General features: G+C 39.9%; 1 protein-coding gene across 2 annotated transcripts; it reads right to left on the reverse strand.

Moving 5' to 3' along the window:
• Positions 1 to 264: 264 nt before the first annotated feature.
• sult4a1 (sulfotransferase family 4A, member 1) lies at positions 265 to 17459 on the reverse strand. Of its 2 annotated transcripts, XR_014889215.1 has the most exons (8): positions 17121 to 17459; positions 12681 to 12811; positions 10299 to 10379; positions 9697 to 9823; positions 9488 to 9582; positions 8293 to 8431; positions 3418 to 3489; positions 265 to 3291 (listed from the first exon to the last, which is right to left on the reverse strand). XR_014889215.1 is itself a non-coding variant. In XM_085252141.1 (7 exons), the coding sequence occupies exons 1-7, from the start codon at positions 17287 to 17289 to the stop codon at positions 3179 to 3181; spliced, it is 855 nt and encodes a 284-aa protein (XP_085108267.1). In that variant the 5' UTR covers positions 17290 to 17458; the 3' UTR covers positions 265 to 3178. The 2 variants fall into 2 exon arrangements, 1 of the variants encoding a protein (XP_085108267.1); XM_085252141.1 differs by lacking the exon at positions 3418 to 3489 and having other exon boundaries at positions 17121 to 17458.
• Positions 17460 to 17694: the final 235 nt, after the last annotated feature.

Below are 17694 nucleotides of genomic sequence, written 5' to 3' on the forward strand. Positions count from 1 at the left end.
CTGACCTTAAAATATAGAAAAATGTCCGTTTAGAACCTAAAAGGCTCAATGCAGTCATTAGGAATAATGTGCCTCACGTGCTGAAGCCCAGTGCTTTCCAGATGTCTGTGGCCAGCCTCTTTTTTCAGAGCAAAGATTTCTGAGCAAACAACTGAGTAAATGATTCTCATTCCCCATTTGTCCAGTAACAGTATTTTAAAACTAAACTTTTTTTAATAAATTGCATTATAGCAATTAAAAGAAAGACTCTCCATCCATCGGATATCACATGAAGACATTACTTTATTAATAAACCAGCAAAGCAAAGCATGTCAAATACAATAAAAGGATGTCCTGAAACAGAGACAGGCATGTATAAAAACCCCAAATAAAAGGATAGGTGGAGTTGGACTTGCTAAAGCCTTGCCAATGGTTGTAAACAGTGTTACAGTAGGAAATAAGAACAATGAAAAAACGAATGTGCAGAGTTGTGCTGAGGTTGTAGTGTACATCCACACAATAAAGACATTCACATGTGTCAGGTAGAGCGCAGGGACTAGTCTGCATGAACTACTGCAGCAACAGAGGATGAGAAGGAGTAGAAGGTGCTATACTGTTTGGAAGTGATGCTCAGGTTGATTCCAGTCTGACTCCAGTTAGACAGTGGTGCTGTTGTTGCCCTACACTGAGTAGCAGAACACAGTTAATGCTGGTTATGGGTTAATATTCTGCCCACCCCTCTTAAACCTGACATTTCTGAGAAAAAAACATTTTACTGTCCACTGTGGTGGTACAGGCTTGATTCCCTTTGTGTTCCCTTCTTTGTAGAGAAAAAAAACTGGTTAAATTTTGTGAGTATGTCGCAACAACTGGCCCCACGCATAAGATCAAATGCGTGGGATTAGCAGTAGGAATTTCCGATGAGTCCAACAGATCTGTGTCCCCAACACCGATTTTTGTCAAAGCTTAAAAGTAATTTAAAAAGAAATAATGCACTCCAAATGATCCTTATGCTTCAGCTCAGCTCTGGTGTGTCAGCTCTGTCATCAGGTTTTACCGCCCAGGTGACCCAACATCAATTATGATGCCCAAAACTGCCTCCAAAACACGACATGTGCAAGTGAGTGCAGCTCCCCATTTAGACCGCCAGAGGGCGACATTCCATTACTTTCAGCTAAATGCTGGTAAACTGCAGATAACATAACTTCTTCTTTAAATCCAGTATTGCAATTCTTTTATGTGACAAAAGCTGTTTTAGATGAATTTGATGGCATAAATATCCATTTATGTCAATGTTTCCAGACCTGACCCGACCACTACTGTGTGGATCTAGACACAGTCAATGAATTTGACGGGGCCCTGATGTACTCGGGTGACATGTTTGAGGATTAACAAGACAGTTGTCCCTCTCCACATCTCATACACACTCACATCAGACGTGTCCAAATATCTGTAGCTGATGCAGAGCAGAGCCCTCTAATCACCAAGCAGTTTTAAACGTTAATTAATCTAAAAATAATTGTTGAACTCGCACCAAATGTTTGCTGACATCAGGAGGATGGTTAATAGTTACACTGTAGTGAGTTTTACTACTTTTACCAGGACACCTGCTGTAAATACCCAGATTTCTGCCTTAATGACAAGTTATGCTTTCAAATTATATTAGTGGAATAAAGATGTCTTTCACAGAAAAGCTGACATTGTTCTATAAATTAAGGCTTGTATTCCCAGTGATGCAGAAAGCAAACGATTTATTTGTTTTGAATCGTGTTGAAATCATCGATATGCTTTCCCCTGACTCGGCCTCAGTCCACCCTCAGTTTCAAATCTGGGAGCAGATTTAGAAAACATTACAATGCTTTATATAAGAAAGCAAGGTAGCAGCTGCTGGCAGTGAGACGAGAACAACACTGGACTTTATTTATTTACAGAGCTCTTATTGGCAAACTTCATGGGAATATTGGATGTGTCTTCTTGCTTATATTTCAACTTCACACTATACTTGGTACCAAGACTGTTTAGTCCTTTAAATTTATCACAATAATACCAATGTAGGAAATTGCTGCAATAAATCGATTATGGATATTTGCATCATACTTGCTTCTTTCTGATGCAATATTATTTTTGTTTTATTCAGTTTCTATCTGTTATGATTTTATACATAATTCAAGAGGTTTCTTTATATTATTTTTATGTAATGAGTCAAAGTAAATGTTTTTCATGTGTGTCATAACCAGGGGGTCCTTGTAAAAGAGAGCCTGCTCTCAAAGCCTTCCCTGTTTAAATAAAGGTATTTTATATAGACCACAGATACAAGATCTGGCAGACTGCGTGGTAAATGTGTTTACAGTAAAAACTGGTCAAAACATTTTGTGTAATCTCAAAGTTGTGGCTCATAGCGACAACCCGATGAAGACGTTTTTAGCATTGCAGCTCATCGTTTTGGTTTTTTCTAACCCATTTCCAGAAATACGCTGCTGCTGCGCCTATCGACTGTCCTCACACAGTCTTACCTACAAGTTGATGGCGAGCACTATTCGTCTACCTGATATTTTTCATCGTTATTTTAGCGGAGACCAAAACAGAGCTTATGTTTGTCAAATGGCCACAGCGATAAATGACTGTGGCTCCTGAATATTCTGGACTTATGGTAAACATACAACTCTTTGACAACAGCTCGAGGTCGTGTCCATAATGCTGCCAAACAGTTGGTGGTTCAAAGTATCGTTTTTTTCCTTCAACTAGTGCCGACTCAACATCGTTAGTGTTGTCGTTAGCATGTTTGAGGACAGCTATAACAACTTTCCCCGTTCATTTCCAACGTTTTTCATCACAAATATCTGCATACAGGTTAAATTCCTGTTATGAATCCACCCACCAAGACTTCAGTTCAGTGGCTGACCCTAATCTAGTCGATATATACTATAAACACACACAGCAGTGGAGGTAGGGGCTGAGGGAGATTTGGTTTAACTATTGATTTAAAAAATTCGGTAATCTCCACAACAGTGTGACTTCTGATTTCTGCTGACATGGGATTGCATATGTGAAAAGTCTTTTAGTGAGAGCTCACTGTTAGGTTGAACTATTGAACTTCAGATTGACTGAGGGAAGATGTAGGAGTTTGGGTTTCGACAGGAAATGAGCTAGCATAGATAAGTGAGTCGGGAGGCGATACGGAGAGATGGTCAGGCGTTCCTCACAGGCAGAAGTCAAAGGTCAAGTCGGACTTCCCCATCTTCTGTCTGTATACCGCATCAAACTTTTCATTCATAGACACGGTGAAGATATCTTTCCACAGACCAACACGACCTGCAGGGAAATGGAGCGTAGTAAGGATTTTAATAAGCACCGTCTTTATTTGTGCTCAAAACACCAAAACTTATTGAGCGTATTTCTGCTGCAGACTGAATGCAGCCCGGCACGGCAGTGACTCACCAGTTGCAGTGTGTATGTGACTGACTGTCAGCTCTCTAACCTATAGCAGATCAAACACCAGACTTCCTTAGACTAAAAGGAAAAAAAACAGATGGAAAAACATAGAACAAAAACAGATGACAGAAACTGTAAGTGAACATAAAAAACTAAATATACACATAAACCAAAATGATAACAAATAAGGAAACAAATGTAAAACACATGTACACTCATGTGAAAAACTATGCGCACCCTTACTGTTTCTGTAGGAATTAAGTAGCTTCAGAAAGCACAATTACAAAATGACAGATCAAGTATGGCCTATTCTCTCTAAAATGAACTTGACCGCATTTGCAAAGCTTTCTCTGAAACAAAGGACAACAGATCTGGAACAACGTCCTTTGGACAGAAGAGACCAAGTGGAAATCCTTCAAGCATAGCAGTGGAGAGGTGATGAGTGGGTTTGTTTTGCAGCTACAGGACCTGGACTTGTTGCAGTCACCGTGTAGACTTCTGTATACCAAAGTACTCTAGAGTCAAATGTAAGGTCGACAGCTAGAGCGTGGCCAAAACTGGGTCATGCAACATGAAAATGATTGGAACAGAAAAGAGTCAAGGTCTTGCAATAGCCCAGTCAAAGTCCAGAGCTCAACTCGATTGTGGAAGTACCTTAAGATAGATATGCATAAACACAGTTCCTCCAACCTCAGTGAACTGAACAATGACATGAAGGAGTACGCCAGATTTCCTCAACTACTGAAGGGACTGGAGGTCACACAGAAAACAGGGGACACTTCAAGTTACTGCTGCTAAAATAGTTCTGATAGATAATAAATCATCATTTGACAGTTTTCTTTTTCATATGACTGTACATGGAACTCATGAAAGGTTCAATCAAAACAAACGCAGTCACATCCTGCACAACACTCCAGTGTTAAACTACAGTCTGCAGTGCAGAGTCAGACACACTGGTGCTATAATGTTTTCATCAGAATGCATTATGTAATAATCCAAAAATATTCAATCACATAGTCATGCAATATGAAATGTCATGCAGGTAACCTTGGCACAACTCATTTTTAATTTAACCAAAACTATTTAAATTAACGCCATAACTAATTTAACTATAACTTGGTTCTGTATTCGAACCATCGTCATTCCTACAGTTGAATCACATCATCTTGTTTTCTTCTGCGATCATTTTGATAAAGTTAAGCGTTAAATTCTTAGGTCCCAGTCACACAGACCCGGAGATCAGTTGGTGACTACATCGACCCGCTGATTAAAAAATGAGAATCTCCCTACCAGCTGCAATTTGTTACAGTTGCTGTGATTGATTGTCACAGAGCCTTGGTAGCTATCACCTATAACTGTCATAGGAGGCACTGACTGACCCACAAGCACACACTAACTAGCTGCTATGTGACCATGAAACTATGTAGTGTGTGAGGCAAACCAGAAACATCTATTGATGAAAGTTGTATAAATTTAAATGCCAGTATAAGCATTGTTAGCAGGCTCAGTGTGTGTTTCTCTTTGAAACCATATTCTTAATATTTGGTCATATTGAGAAAACACCAAACCTGTAAATTAACTATCTTAACATTGGCACGTTAATAAACCAAGCTCATAATCCTTCCAGTCAAAAGGTTTTTCACAAATTTATATATTTTTCACAGAACTTTTCTTTGCATTAATCAAACAATTTAACATTCACTCGTTTAAAACTCAGTATATAAATAATTAAACATAGTTAAACATAGTATTCACCTCTCAACTCATGCAGCATGTATGTTAACATTTACTGATCAGAGGTGTAGACCTGATGGAGCGATCAGCCCATTTTAAATCATAAATTCACAGTTAGCTTAATAACTTCAGTTGTCAGTTTAAGAGAGTTTCATACAGTAAAGTTAATAAAGATGAAGCGAGTGATCAGAGCTCTCATTGTGATAACAAGGGTCACATTTAACAACAATTTTCTTATGACATCAAAAACCTGCTTTCAGGGTTTGTCCAAAGAAGTACAGAGTCAGCTATGTGTTTGTGAACAGCATTTCCAAAGCTGCACCCATAGAAGTGTAAAGTTCTTCTTGACAGTAGGTCTTCACATAGCAAGGGGCAGGTGTTAGACACAGAGTTTAGGAGTTTAGGAGTCGTTTGGTACCGGGCCGCGAGAGTTGAGGCTCAGGTGGAGTGCAGGGTTTATCCTAAACTGTGTCTAACACCTGCCCCTTGCTATGTGAAGACCTACTGTCAAGTCCCGAGTCATATGTGTTATAAATCAGCGGTCCCCAACCCCCGGGCCTCGGACCGGTATCGGTCCGTGAGTTGTTTGGTACCGGGCCGCGAGAGTTGAGGCTCAGGTGTGAAATGTATAGTTTTCAGGGTTTTTATCGGTTTTCAGCGTTATTTTGTTATCGTTTTTATCGTTTACTCAGTTTTCCTGGGTCTTTTCACGTGTGTTATCAATAAATCTTCTTTTTTTCGGTACCAGTACTGGTTTTATTTTGTTGTATTTTTCCGCGACACCTTAAAGGCCGGTCCGTGAAAATATTGTCGGGCATAAACCGGTCCGTGGCGCAAAAAAGTTTGGAGACTGCTGATATAAATCATTGACTACATGAGTTAAAGTAGTATTGTGCACCAAGAGCTCTGAGTGACTAAGAAGCTAACGTTAAGTAGCCTTGTGCTAACCTGCAGTGTAAAGTATTGACTATGACACTGCGTGATGATCTAAACTCCTGAAACAGAAAGGTGTTTCTCTTCATAAAGTCCTAATCTCATTGTAATGCCTCTGTCAGTGCGCCCCAGGGTGGCTGTGGCTACAATGTAGCTGCCATCACCTGTGTGTGAATGTGTGGATGACTGGATGTGTAAAGCGCTTTGAGGTCCTTAGGGACTAGTGAAGCGCTATATAAATACAGGCCATTTACCATTTACCATAGTTCACATAAGGAACAACTTAGACGTGGATGTATTTAGCTTGTATCAGATTATTAGTCCAGCTGTGAGATATTATTAGTATTAGGTAAATTTGCATGGGTAAGCCTTTGCTCTGTTTACTACAGGTCAGTGACCTGAGACTGGTCTGCATACACAAACTCTTGCAACCTAACTATCGTCTTCAGGGACATTAATAACTAACCAACACAAATCAATGTAGTTATCTCCCCTTAAAAAATGTTGTCTATAAGCTCAGTGTACATTAAATAATTTATGGTGTGGTTGACTTTAGGAAATGTGTAATCTGCAATGCTACACATTTCCTTTGCAGCAGTCGAGAGTTATAGTTAGTGATTTAGTTGTTGTCTGAGTTTGTCTGCACTAGCTTGTATTGAATTTGACCCCAAATATGATTAGCTTCGATTATTTGCATCCTGACCTCTATCAGCTAATGGGAACAGCTAATCTCTTAATGGGAACAGAATGAAAAACAATGAAACTGCTATAAACAAAAAGGTTTGAATACACCTACATGGAGCATACAGAAATCGAACTACACAATATTGTAGTATCACCACAAGAGTTAACAAGGAGGTAAGCACTGTAAGAAACTAACAACTCTCAGCAAACAGCTCAGAGCAAAGGACCAAAAAGATCTGACCCAGCTGCTACTTTCTTTAGTAGCATTAAGTAGCATGAAAGGGCAGTGATTTTGAAAGAGAAGCTGCTATATAATTGACTTTTCACTGATGTGAGCAACGCATAAAATTCGATTCTCCTCCACTGCTTCGGGCATTTGGCAATCCTACCACGATGAGCTTACCCAATCTTCTACCAGAAACTGCATTTTTTGCACTTATTCATGGAAATATAAAGTGGGCAATGTCCTGTAAGATTTGTGTTTTCCTGGTACTCTTTCTTGTTTGCAGCATTTGTTTGAATTTGTTCTTCTGTGTTCATTCATTTTTCCAGTAATATTTTACTCTTCATACTACACACAGACATAATGTAAACAACGGGAGGCATTGCTTTAGGTTTAGATGCACAAACTCAGAGCAGCAGCACCAACAGTCTGATATTCCTGCACTCTATTCCTCTGCATACTCACAGCGATATCAGTGGGGGTGGAATGGACCCTTTGGTGGGTCACTTCTGGCCTACAGTCTGTGGACCCCTGTTCTAAGATGTTACACAGCCACCACTAGCGGTGACATATTACAGCTGCCTGCTCTGTGCTTGGATTTTGTAAACTAGCATGTCCTGTTTTTATATTGGTATTTATGTGTTACCCTTAGCCACACTTGGAAAATAGTTCAAAATAATACAAATAATAGATAAAAATATAACATCAGACACATTTGATTTTCTCCTGATTAATCAACTAACATATTGCATCATATCTATGCAGGTAATCACCATACATACAGTTAAACTGCCTATTCAGAAGACTCAATGAACAACCTCCAGAGCTGTAAAATGAACATAGAAATCACAAAAACTGCAGTTCCCTTTACTTGCCGATAGATAAGATCCCCTCTTTATAAGAGCCTTACCTGAATTACATCCACCTGGATATTTGAGTTAGTGGCCTTGATTAATGAGTGTCTGTAGCTGGTTCTGATGGGCGTCTGCTAAGATGGGTGTCTTCACTGTGTTTGCATGATTTGACTAATTATGGCTTTCTGTGTGAAGATTGTGTTGCAGTTTTGGTGGGTGCATTCAATTGCTTTATTAGTCTGTAACTATATGTGGGGGGTTTTTGTTGCACCCATACAGTTTATGGAGACAACTTGTGAATATAGCTAACTAGTGTTAGCTCTTAAATTAGCACTGCTCCCTCTACTCAGAGTGTAGAGTCCTAAACCAATGGCTGATGTCTCAGTCGGTATGTGCATGTTTTATGCTGTCTGTGCCCAGAACAAAATAACTGAGCTTTCCTCTCCCACTCACCTCTGCACATGGACAGTGCCTCTGAGTTGCAGCACTGCTCAATGAGCTGGTTGCAGCTCTCCACCATGCCTTCCAGCTGAGCCTTGTCACAGGAGACACCCAGAAAACGTGCCAGTTGTTCCACTAATGTCCCCAGATCCTGAAGAGGAGAGGAAGAAAAATCTATGAAAGCAAATGTAACAAACAAACACAGAGAAAATGTTTTGTTGTTAAAATAACGCTAATGCGTGATTCTGCTTGTTTCCTCCTGGATTTGACACGCATTAATCCTCCCTCCCCCTTTTTCTGTTGCCCGTATACCCTTGGTGTGCTGAAGGTTGAGCCTCCATGCATCGTGAAAAGTTTTCATATTGTGACATCAGTGACATTGAACTCGTTCAGATTACTACTCCAGCTGGGTGCCTGATGAACGGTAGAAATGTATTTGGATACTTGGTACTTGCAGCTATCCTGTGTGTCTTCTAAGATTGGTCTGCCTGATCTTAGAGTCCTGACGTACTGTTTTATCAATCAGTAGCTGGTGCCTTGAACCTCTGATGTTATCTATGCCCTTATGCGTTGATACAGGCTGGTAAGTTTAACGCCCATAGAGCATAAAAAAGAGCATAAATGTCAAATAGATAACAAATTAATGTGAAATATCAAAAACATATTATATAAACACATTTCTATTAAAATAGATTTTTGGTTTAGTTGGAAATATTCAATGCTTCTTGATTTTTATCCTATTGAGTTCCTTAGTCAAACTATAGTTTAGTATACTAAGAGGGCAAAAACTACCCATATGGAAAAGATATATATAAATCTTATAAAGTTTGTATCTGTCTTGTGTGAAACTTGTATGAAAAGCATACAAGAGTGAAAACAGATATAAGATCCCTTGAAAAATTATATAATGAAACTTGTATGTTTTGGACACTTCCTAAAAACAATATATGAAAGTAATGAGAAAGTGGCCACTTTCATGAGTAAATCATGTAAGTTTTTACTATTTCTTTTCCATATGGGTATGTTCAAGGCCAGAATGCCTGCTCAGAAAATCCAGGCTCCATAGGAGCAATTTCCCCCTAATTTACTGCCTACGTTGCACACAAAATTCAGTAAAGTCATCTGTCAGGGGCAGACAGCTGGGTGTAAGTTTCCATGAACTAGCAATAAGATGCTAAAAGGGCCCACAAAACAGTTGTGATATTACCTTGTACATGTCTTCGTATTTCAAGAAAAGGACATTAGAATCCATACGGTGTTCCCAAAATTCCTGAACATGTTCAAACCAGGAACCATATCCCACTATAAAGGAAAAGTATCAATCAGTGAGATACAGGGACTCGACAAAACAGGACAGGGCTTCTATGGAGTGGATTACATGAAATGTCCAAATCTTCTATTAATCTGTATACTCACGTTTATCATTCATGAAGCGCCGGCAGAATTCCTGGAAGGTTCCCCGGTAGCTCATGGTCCTGAGAGAGCGGTGAAACTGGTAGTAGGATACCACCAAATCCTTAGGGTTTCGAGCCATGTAGATCACCTGGAAGAGGGCAACAGTACTCGCTGTAAACAGGAAGTATAGATTTAACCCAGTATCACAGCAAGGCGTGTAACAGACACGCTGGTCCACCGTGGACAGAAGTTGGATTACCAGCAGTGGGAGATAATATATTTAAAGTCTGCATTGAGCAAAAGATGTGTGGCGTACATTTCAGGGTGCTCAAATGCCAGAAACGATAAAGCTAGGCAGCTAAAATGTATCTACATGTAAGAGTGTTAATAATGTCTGAACACTTTCCCGTGATTATTTTCATGTTGGCTTGAAATGGAATATCTCCATCTGATGTTTTACTGCAGCTCCTGCGTGCATGTACATGAGGCAAAGCGGTCTATTTGACTTTTTGTCGTGATACTAGGTTGATATATTACCTCTGTGTTTTAGTGAAATAATAATGACTGCTGAATCTCCCTGTTTACTTGTTGATTTGATGAACTCAGCCTCTTAGAGAACTAACCTTAGCTTCTCCATTGTGCATGGCTGTAGGGAGGAATCGATAGGGAAGATGGCTTTTGATCAAACGAGGTGACGACAGCTCCTGTGAAAGACAAACACAGTGAATCTGCACTGAACTTTTCCCATCATGTGCAACTCTGGACATTTGTCCAAGAAATCTGCAGCTTTGACACGACTGAAGTGTTTGAGTTTTAGCCAATAGAGTGTCTCATATAACATTTTACGACCCTGGAAGAGGTCCTACAAAAGTTCCCCCAATAAAAATCTTAATAACACCAGATGAGGTCATTGTTACTGGTGGTGAAACAAAAACAAACCAAAGAGCAGCCTGATAGACAATAACCTTACTGTAGCATTAGCATCAGTTTGATGGTGCTGGTCAAACATAGAGACCACTACCAGCATCTCCTTATGTTATAGATCTAAACAACACGTTCTCACTCCCGAGTAGAGCAGGGCGCTATGACCAAAAACATTCTTCAGTCTTCAGCTGATCCAAAATGCTGCAGCAAGAGTCCTGACAGGGACTAGAAAGAGAGCAGATTTCTCCTGTTTTGGCTTCCTGTTAAATCCAGAATTCAAAATCCTGCTCCTCACATATGAGGTCTTAAATAATCAGGCCCCATCTTATCTTAATGACCTTGTAGTACCATATCACCCTATTAGAGCACTTCGCTCTCGCTCTGCAGGCCTACTTGTTGTTCCTAGAGTATTTAAAAGTAGAATGGGAGGCAGAGCCTTCAGTTTTCAGGCCCCTCTTCTGTGGAACCAGCTTCCAGTTTGGATTCAGGAGACAGACACTATCTCTACTTTCAAGATTAGGCTTCAAACTTTCCTTTTTGCTAAAGCATATAGTTAGGGCTGGACCAGGTGACCCTGAATCCTCCCTTAGTTATGCTGCAATAGACGTAGGCTGCCGGGGATTCCCATGATGCATTGAGTTTTTCCTTTCCAGTCACCTTTCTCACTCACTATGTATTAATAGACCTCTCTGCATTGAATCATATCTGTTATTAACCTCTGTCTCTCTTCCACAGCATGTCTTTATCCTGTCTTCCTTCTCTCACTCCAACCAATCACAGCAGATGGCCCCGCCCCTCCCTGAGCCTGGTTCTGCCGGAGGTTTCTTCCTGTTAAAAGGGAGTTTTTCCTTCCCACTGTCGCCAAAGTGCTTGATCATAGGGGTGATATAATTGTTGGGTTTTTCTCTGTATCTATGAAGTGCCTTGAGGCGACTTTTGTTGTGATTTGGCGCTATATAAATAAAATTGAATTGAATTGAATTGAATACTTTATAACACCGCTCCTCTAAAACAGCAATAAGGATCATTATTAGGCCATATGTAAATAACAAAATAACTTTAACTTAAAGCAAAATTGGGAAACGTAAAGTCCGAAACAACATCAGTCAAACAATGCTGTTTGGTCTGGGTCTAAACAGAGCGCGTTGTGTGTGACGTCTTCTTTTGCGCATGCGGCTGCTTTGAGCGTTCACACTAGAGTGCGTTTGCTGTCACATTTTAATTGTAGTGTGAACAAGCAGACAAAAAAAATCGGATTTGATCAAAACATTGGAATTGAGCATCAAGACCTGCAGTGTGAACAAATGACGAGATCGGAAAAATGAGGAAATGTGAGAACCATTTGGAATCCATCCACACATGTTCGTTCATTTTCCTCAAATCGCTTTGGAAAACACTATTTCACGTCATTACAGTGCTGGTTAAGGTTAGGGGTAAGGTTATGGTTAGAGCTGGAATACGTGGCTGGAACGTCTTTTACCGTGGGACCGTCATTCTACTGTATTTCACCCATAACCCGGCGCGTACCTTAAGAATGCCGAAGGTCGCCTTTCGCGTTCCTCAGGAACGCCGTGGGACGTGACAAATCGTCAGGATGTTACGCTTCAGGAGTGAGAACGGGCTGATCTAAATCAGCAGTTAGTTCGTTTTAATGTTGTCATAATGTAATCCACACAATTATTCATTCCTAAATCTATAGGAATAAACAGATATATGCCTGTGAGGAATCTATATCCAGGGGACAAGATTTTTAACTTTCAAGTTTCCATTTGTAGTCTCAGCTCAGTTAATGCAAATAAACAGTATATCTGGGAGGTAAAAGTGGGAAATGTAATATTCAAACTTTTGATGACTTTGCTTTTTATTAAATTTTCTAAATTATCTGCATTTATAAGCAAGACTTATGACAGTAAGTCTTGAACCAGTTACCCATTAACATGGCTACAGTGGAAGGCTAAGTTAGCAGGCTAGATTTTGCATTGTTTTACCAGATCGAATAATTTAATCTCACCTGCTGCCTCAGTTCTAAATTGGTTATGGTGCTGAGTGTCTGCTACTGTGATGTCAGTGACTCACTCTACCTGTATGATGTCCAGCCCAGGTTGTGGGTATTCTAAAACAGGCAGCTGTTCATCAATGTTCATAAGGCCAATCTCATCAGGGTCTGCTCCCTGACTCACTAGATACACAACTTCCTGAAGTAGACTGGTGCCTGCAATGACAGAAAAGACAATCAGGGGACAATGACAAAAGTCAAACTTCAGCATGAAACAGTGAAAGTTGCTGGATCCACAGCTGATGAGCTTGGATTAATACAAACTAACCACTGAACTATTGTACTGCAGCACAGAACACCCAAACAGTCTTTGAGGCCTTAATTCGTCCATGGGAACTCAATGAGTCACATGTAAAAGTGTGTGCGTCACTAAAAGACATCTTAGAAGAAATTATTTACTGTTTCCACTTTTTCAGTCACCCTAATCAATTACATTGTAACCATTTAATCGCTAGTTACAAAACATTACCATTCTCACATTATTAATGTCTTATTTGTTGCCAGTCCAAAGATTTATGGGCAGTTTGGCTCACAGATGCAGATCACACCATGTGAAACTTGAAGGACGCCTCTCTGTTAAGCAATGGAAAAAGTCAGCATTTTAACACGATGCAATCAATTCATCCCAGCTTGTTTCTTAATAACTTAAAGGCTTGCCAGTGTTCTACATTACAGAGTGATATGAATAAGACTGACTACTCTCACTTAGAGAAAAATAAAGTGAAGTTAGCCACATACTGGCTTTGAAACCGAATAAATTGCATAAGAAAGTTTTTCAGTAAAAGCTTTCTCGTTCTAAAAGAACATTTTTATAACCCATTAGCAGCAGTTATGTAGTGTGTTTCACTCCTTAAAGGGTTCAGTTGTATTTGATAGATGAAAAAAATCATTTGCGGCTTACAACTAAAAGTTTAAAAAACCTCTAGGAGCCTGTGATACAAAGATTAACAGAGAACACTGTTCTCATAATAACTCTGAGATTCAAATGATGGATGATTTTTACACGTATTCAATTGCACAACAGTTTGGGGTCATTTTGAAAATCTCTTTTTTCTGTAAGTACAAAAGAATCACTTTTTTCATCTAATTTAGCAACAAAGAATGAAAATAATTTATCAAAAATCCTAGAGATTCTGCAAAAAAATCATAAAGAACTCATTTTTATGGAAAGCATTAATTTGCCTGCACGGAGTGTATAAATCAGCCTAAGCAACCTAAGCTTGAATGCAGATCATGACACATTAAACAATATAAAATAATATAAACTGATTTTGTTAACTGAAACAGTAAGTCTTGGTGAAAGATGAAAACTGGAGCCCATCATGTGTCCGGATTGCACCAGCAGCAATGGCAATGAGTTCATTTTCAAACTGGATCCTCATTCAATATGATGTCATTCTGTCATGCTGTGATAACTGGTAACCAGGACGGGTTACCAGTTTATGTTTCTAGTACAATGTGTTTAAAGGTTGAGCATGTAAGCAGCCTAATTTTACAAGTGCTTAATGTTTCAGTCACATAGCTGCTGTGACTGAAACATTAGAAACTGCTTGGAGCAAATACTTCATGCTCACAGGCGCCTATCGGGCACCTTATTGTCTGTACCTGGGGTACCAGAAGCTTAAAACAAGAGTCAAAAGCAGAATAAACTGTTTGACATTGCCAGAGAAGATTTGACAAGCTTTTCATAGGTGCAACTCACGTACTCAACTTTGCATTTTCCTTGCAAATGTTGCACGATTTTGAGGGAAATAAACAGGCTCTCCAATGATATAAGATTTACTGCCAAGAAGCATTGTGCTGAGTTTGTGTTATATTATGTTTGATATTATATCTGTTTCTTTTTTCTGGATGCATTTTTGTTAAATTTTGATCCAGATCAGTAGCAGGTTTTTAATTTAAATACATCACAATGCATATTTCATACCTCCTTCCTAGTAAAGAATTAAAGTCCTTATCTTTATTTCAAATTCTTCACTTGATTATAAGTGAACATATGTATGGTTAGCATATGGATATTATGTTTGGAAATTTCACTCATCATATGTTTAATATGAGACTTTGATACTGGATTCCCATAAAGCTGATGGAAATGCTAGAGACAGATTAAATAAAGAAAGACCAAATCAGTGTAGCACAAACTGACATAGAGTTTCTAAATGGATGGAGCATAAAGCTGCAGGATACTCAGGAGCACATTGCAGACTCTCCCAGCTCACCTCTTTCAAACTCTGCTGTTTTCCAGTCTTTCTAACTCCTTTGACCATGTGTTTAGAATTTTTGCCTAAAGTTACCTAACGCATGTTTTAAGGAAAATGAACAGTCATGGCTTAAAGACAGCTGTGGTTTAAAAAGGGGAAACAAAATCCCTGATAAAAGTTCAATATGTTTGTGGAGCCAGACCTCCTGATTCCACTAACTTCAAGGATGTGCAAGTATACAGTATGACATATGAAACAGACCTAAGTAATATCATATCGCTCACGCCCTCCCTTTGGTTTATGGAGTGCTGCTAATCCTATTGGCTAAGATGATCACATGTAAGCCAATGGCATCATAGCTCTGCAGCATCCCAGCCATGTGGCCTGACATGTGCTTTCTTTCTCCTATGCACCAAAAGACTACAGATATATAAAGCTTGTTTAAGCTTAAAAACAAAGATTGCTTGGATGCACAAAGTTGTAACTGGTTAAAATGAATATTTGCAGAATATTGCAGAGAACCTCAGGAGACCAGCTGCGTGCCAAGGACACCAAGTTCTGCTCAAGCATGCACTGTTTTGGTGTACAAATGTGACGGATCATTCCTGATCCTGCTGTGATAAACTTATGAAAGGGATCATTCTTGGCATCTGTGACTGCTGTTCCCAATAATTTTAGCTCTGGTGACCTTATCAAATGTCACTGGCTCTAATCCAGGGGAAAAAATCACTACTTTGAAATCACACCAGTGTTCTCTGGAGATTTCTGAGTCTGTGCTTCAGTTCTAAGTGAGTGTGTTGGGTTGTTGGGTGTATTTGTAACTTCTGAGTCATTATCACTGTATAATAGGCACTAACAAATAAACTAATTTAATGATGCTGTGCTGAATTTGTAGAGTTCTTCTGAAGTGTTCCTGTGACTGTTTTGTTTTGTTTTTTTTAAGAAATGTGTGCAATACCAGTGTTTCTTGTCTTGACAGCACACTGGATCAAAAAATGTTTGACATTGAACAAAATAGTGCAGTGGCAAGATCTGAGAAGACATGTGCTCCTCTCAAGTGCCTCTGTGGCTTACAGCTATCTGTAATGCTCTTCTATGCATGCATCTATCCAGATGTACACTGTAGGTGCGTATAGGGTGGTTAAAGAGGCAAAACTAAATGAAAACCACCCCTTTTAATATGTCATTGGTCTAGAGTACCGTTAATCGTACATTATTACATTGTTCTATTTTATAATGGACTATATTATTACAGCTAAAGCTAATTATCTTTATGTAAGTAAGTCTTATGGACAACAACATTAAAATGTGATGTTTCACACACACTTTAATGAAGCTGTAATAAAGCAACAGTTATGATCCCAAAGTATATAGTATAGTATAGTATAGTATAGTATAGTATAGTATATAGTGTATAGTAGTATAACTATATTTTGCTTATAAAACCTTTTTAATAATAAGTAAAATTCGATTTTTCCTCAAAGGTTCTGCTTCATTGGCAAATGCTTTTATGATCAGATATTCTGATTCCTTTGGGCCCCGTCAACCACCCTGTGCCAAAAACTTTCAAAACATCCCCGATGGTCGCCACCCCGTCCTTTGGGTTGCTTTCCTCTGCTGTGCTACATAGAAATGCAACTAAACTCTGAATATTCAAACTCCTTCTGGCCTTCTGCAAGCACTGCTCCAGCTGCCCACCACCTGTCACATGACCGGACCCACCCAGCGCACAGCAGGGCACGACGCATGCAGCAGCGCTGCGCAAAGACACTCTGGGGATAGATGTAAACACCAACTTCTAGAAGTGCTCATGCGAGTGAGGTGGATGATGAAGGCCACAGTAGTTGTGGAGGCTGCACTGATGTGTTTCAGCCAGCCATTAATCGATCTAATCAGTCTGACTCATTTATTTGCTGATATTTGAGTATGAAGTACGGGCTGCTGATGCTACGTGTACATGCTTGATAGAGGCCTATAAAAAGTAGTTCTACGGCACAAGCATCATAAACAGATATCGTCATCCACCCACTGCAATAAAGTGAACGGATTTGCAACTCTCACGATACCGTGATACCTGCGTGCTACGCAAAATGAACCCTGTGACTGATACTAGATACGGGCTACCTGTGCATTCGTGTTTTATTCGTGTTGTTAAACTTTGATAATAACAAGAGAGGCCTGCAGAAACTGCTGCAGTAGCGAGCAGCAAGAAATGCGAAGGCACGAAGACACTCGTGCACAGGGTGGTGTGGTGGCTCCTTTACCTGACTTTGGGTACGTCACAATCCATATGTCGCTACTTCTAAGGGAGAAGTTGGCGATTTCCTCCATCTTTCCCCTGCAGAAGGGCGGCAGCCGCACTCCATCAAACTCGAAGTATTTGCTCTCAAACTCAATCGGCGTGCTCGGCGTATCTGCCTCGCTCTCGGCCATCGTCGAAACGAGCCGCCAGTGCAGGAAAAAGAAAACGCGCACACCCACGTGAACAGCTTTGTGTACGTGTGGTTTGATGTATTTAAAGGTAAGAAGATGATGACCGTGATGAGGTTGCTTGAAACAGCGCTGCTTTGCGTCGGGATGCTGTGGCTCGCGGCGGAGGGCGGAGGAGTTGACCCTCAGCCAATGGCGCAACAGAGAAGTGATGTAATATGCGTGCATGAGAACCAGCATCAGGACCACTCAGCAGGCTCGAGGATGCGCGCGCCCTGCAGAAGCAAACTCGTTCCACAGACAAAAGAGAACTATTGGGCTATGAGGCTGGTGATGATGACTGCATGTTGTGTTGATACAGCATGACTTCGGGTACAGATTGCATGGAGCCAAACACAAAAAAGAAAA

Source organism: Mchenga conophoros, linkage group LG17 (assembly GCF_057382185.1).
Source record: "Mchenga conophoros isolate Kocher_MC1m ecotype Shallow Benthic linkage group LG17, M_conophoros_male_GT1.1, whole genome shotgun sequence".
NCBI classification, from domain to species: domain Eukaryota; kingdom Metazoa; phylum Chordata; class Actinopteri; order Cichliformes; family Cichlidae; genus Mchenga; species Mchenga conophoros.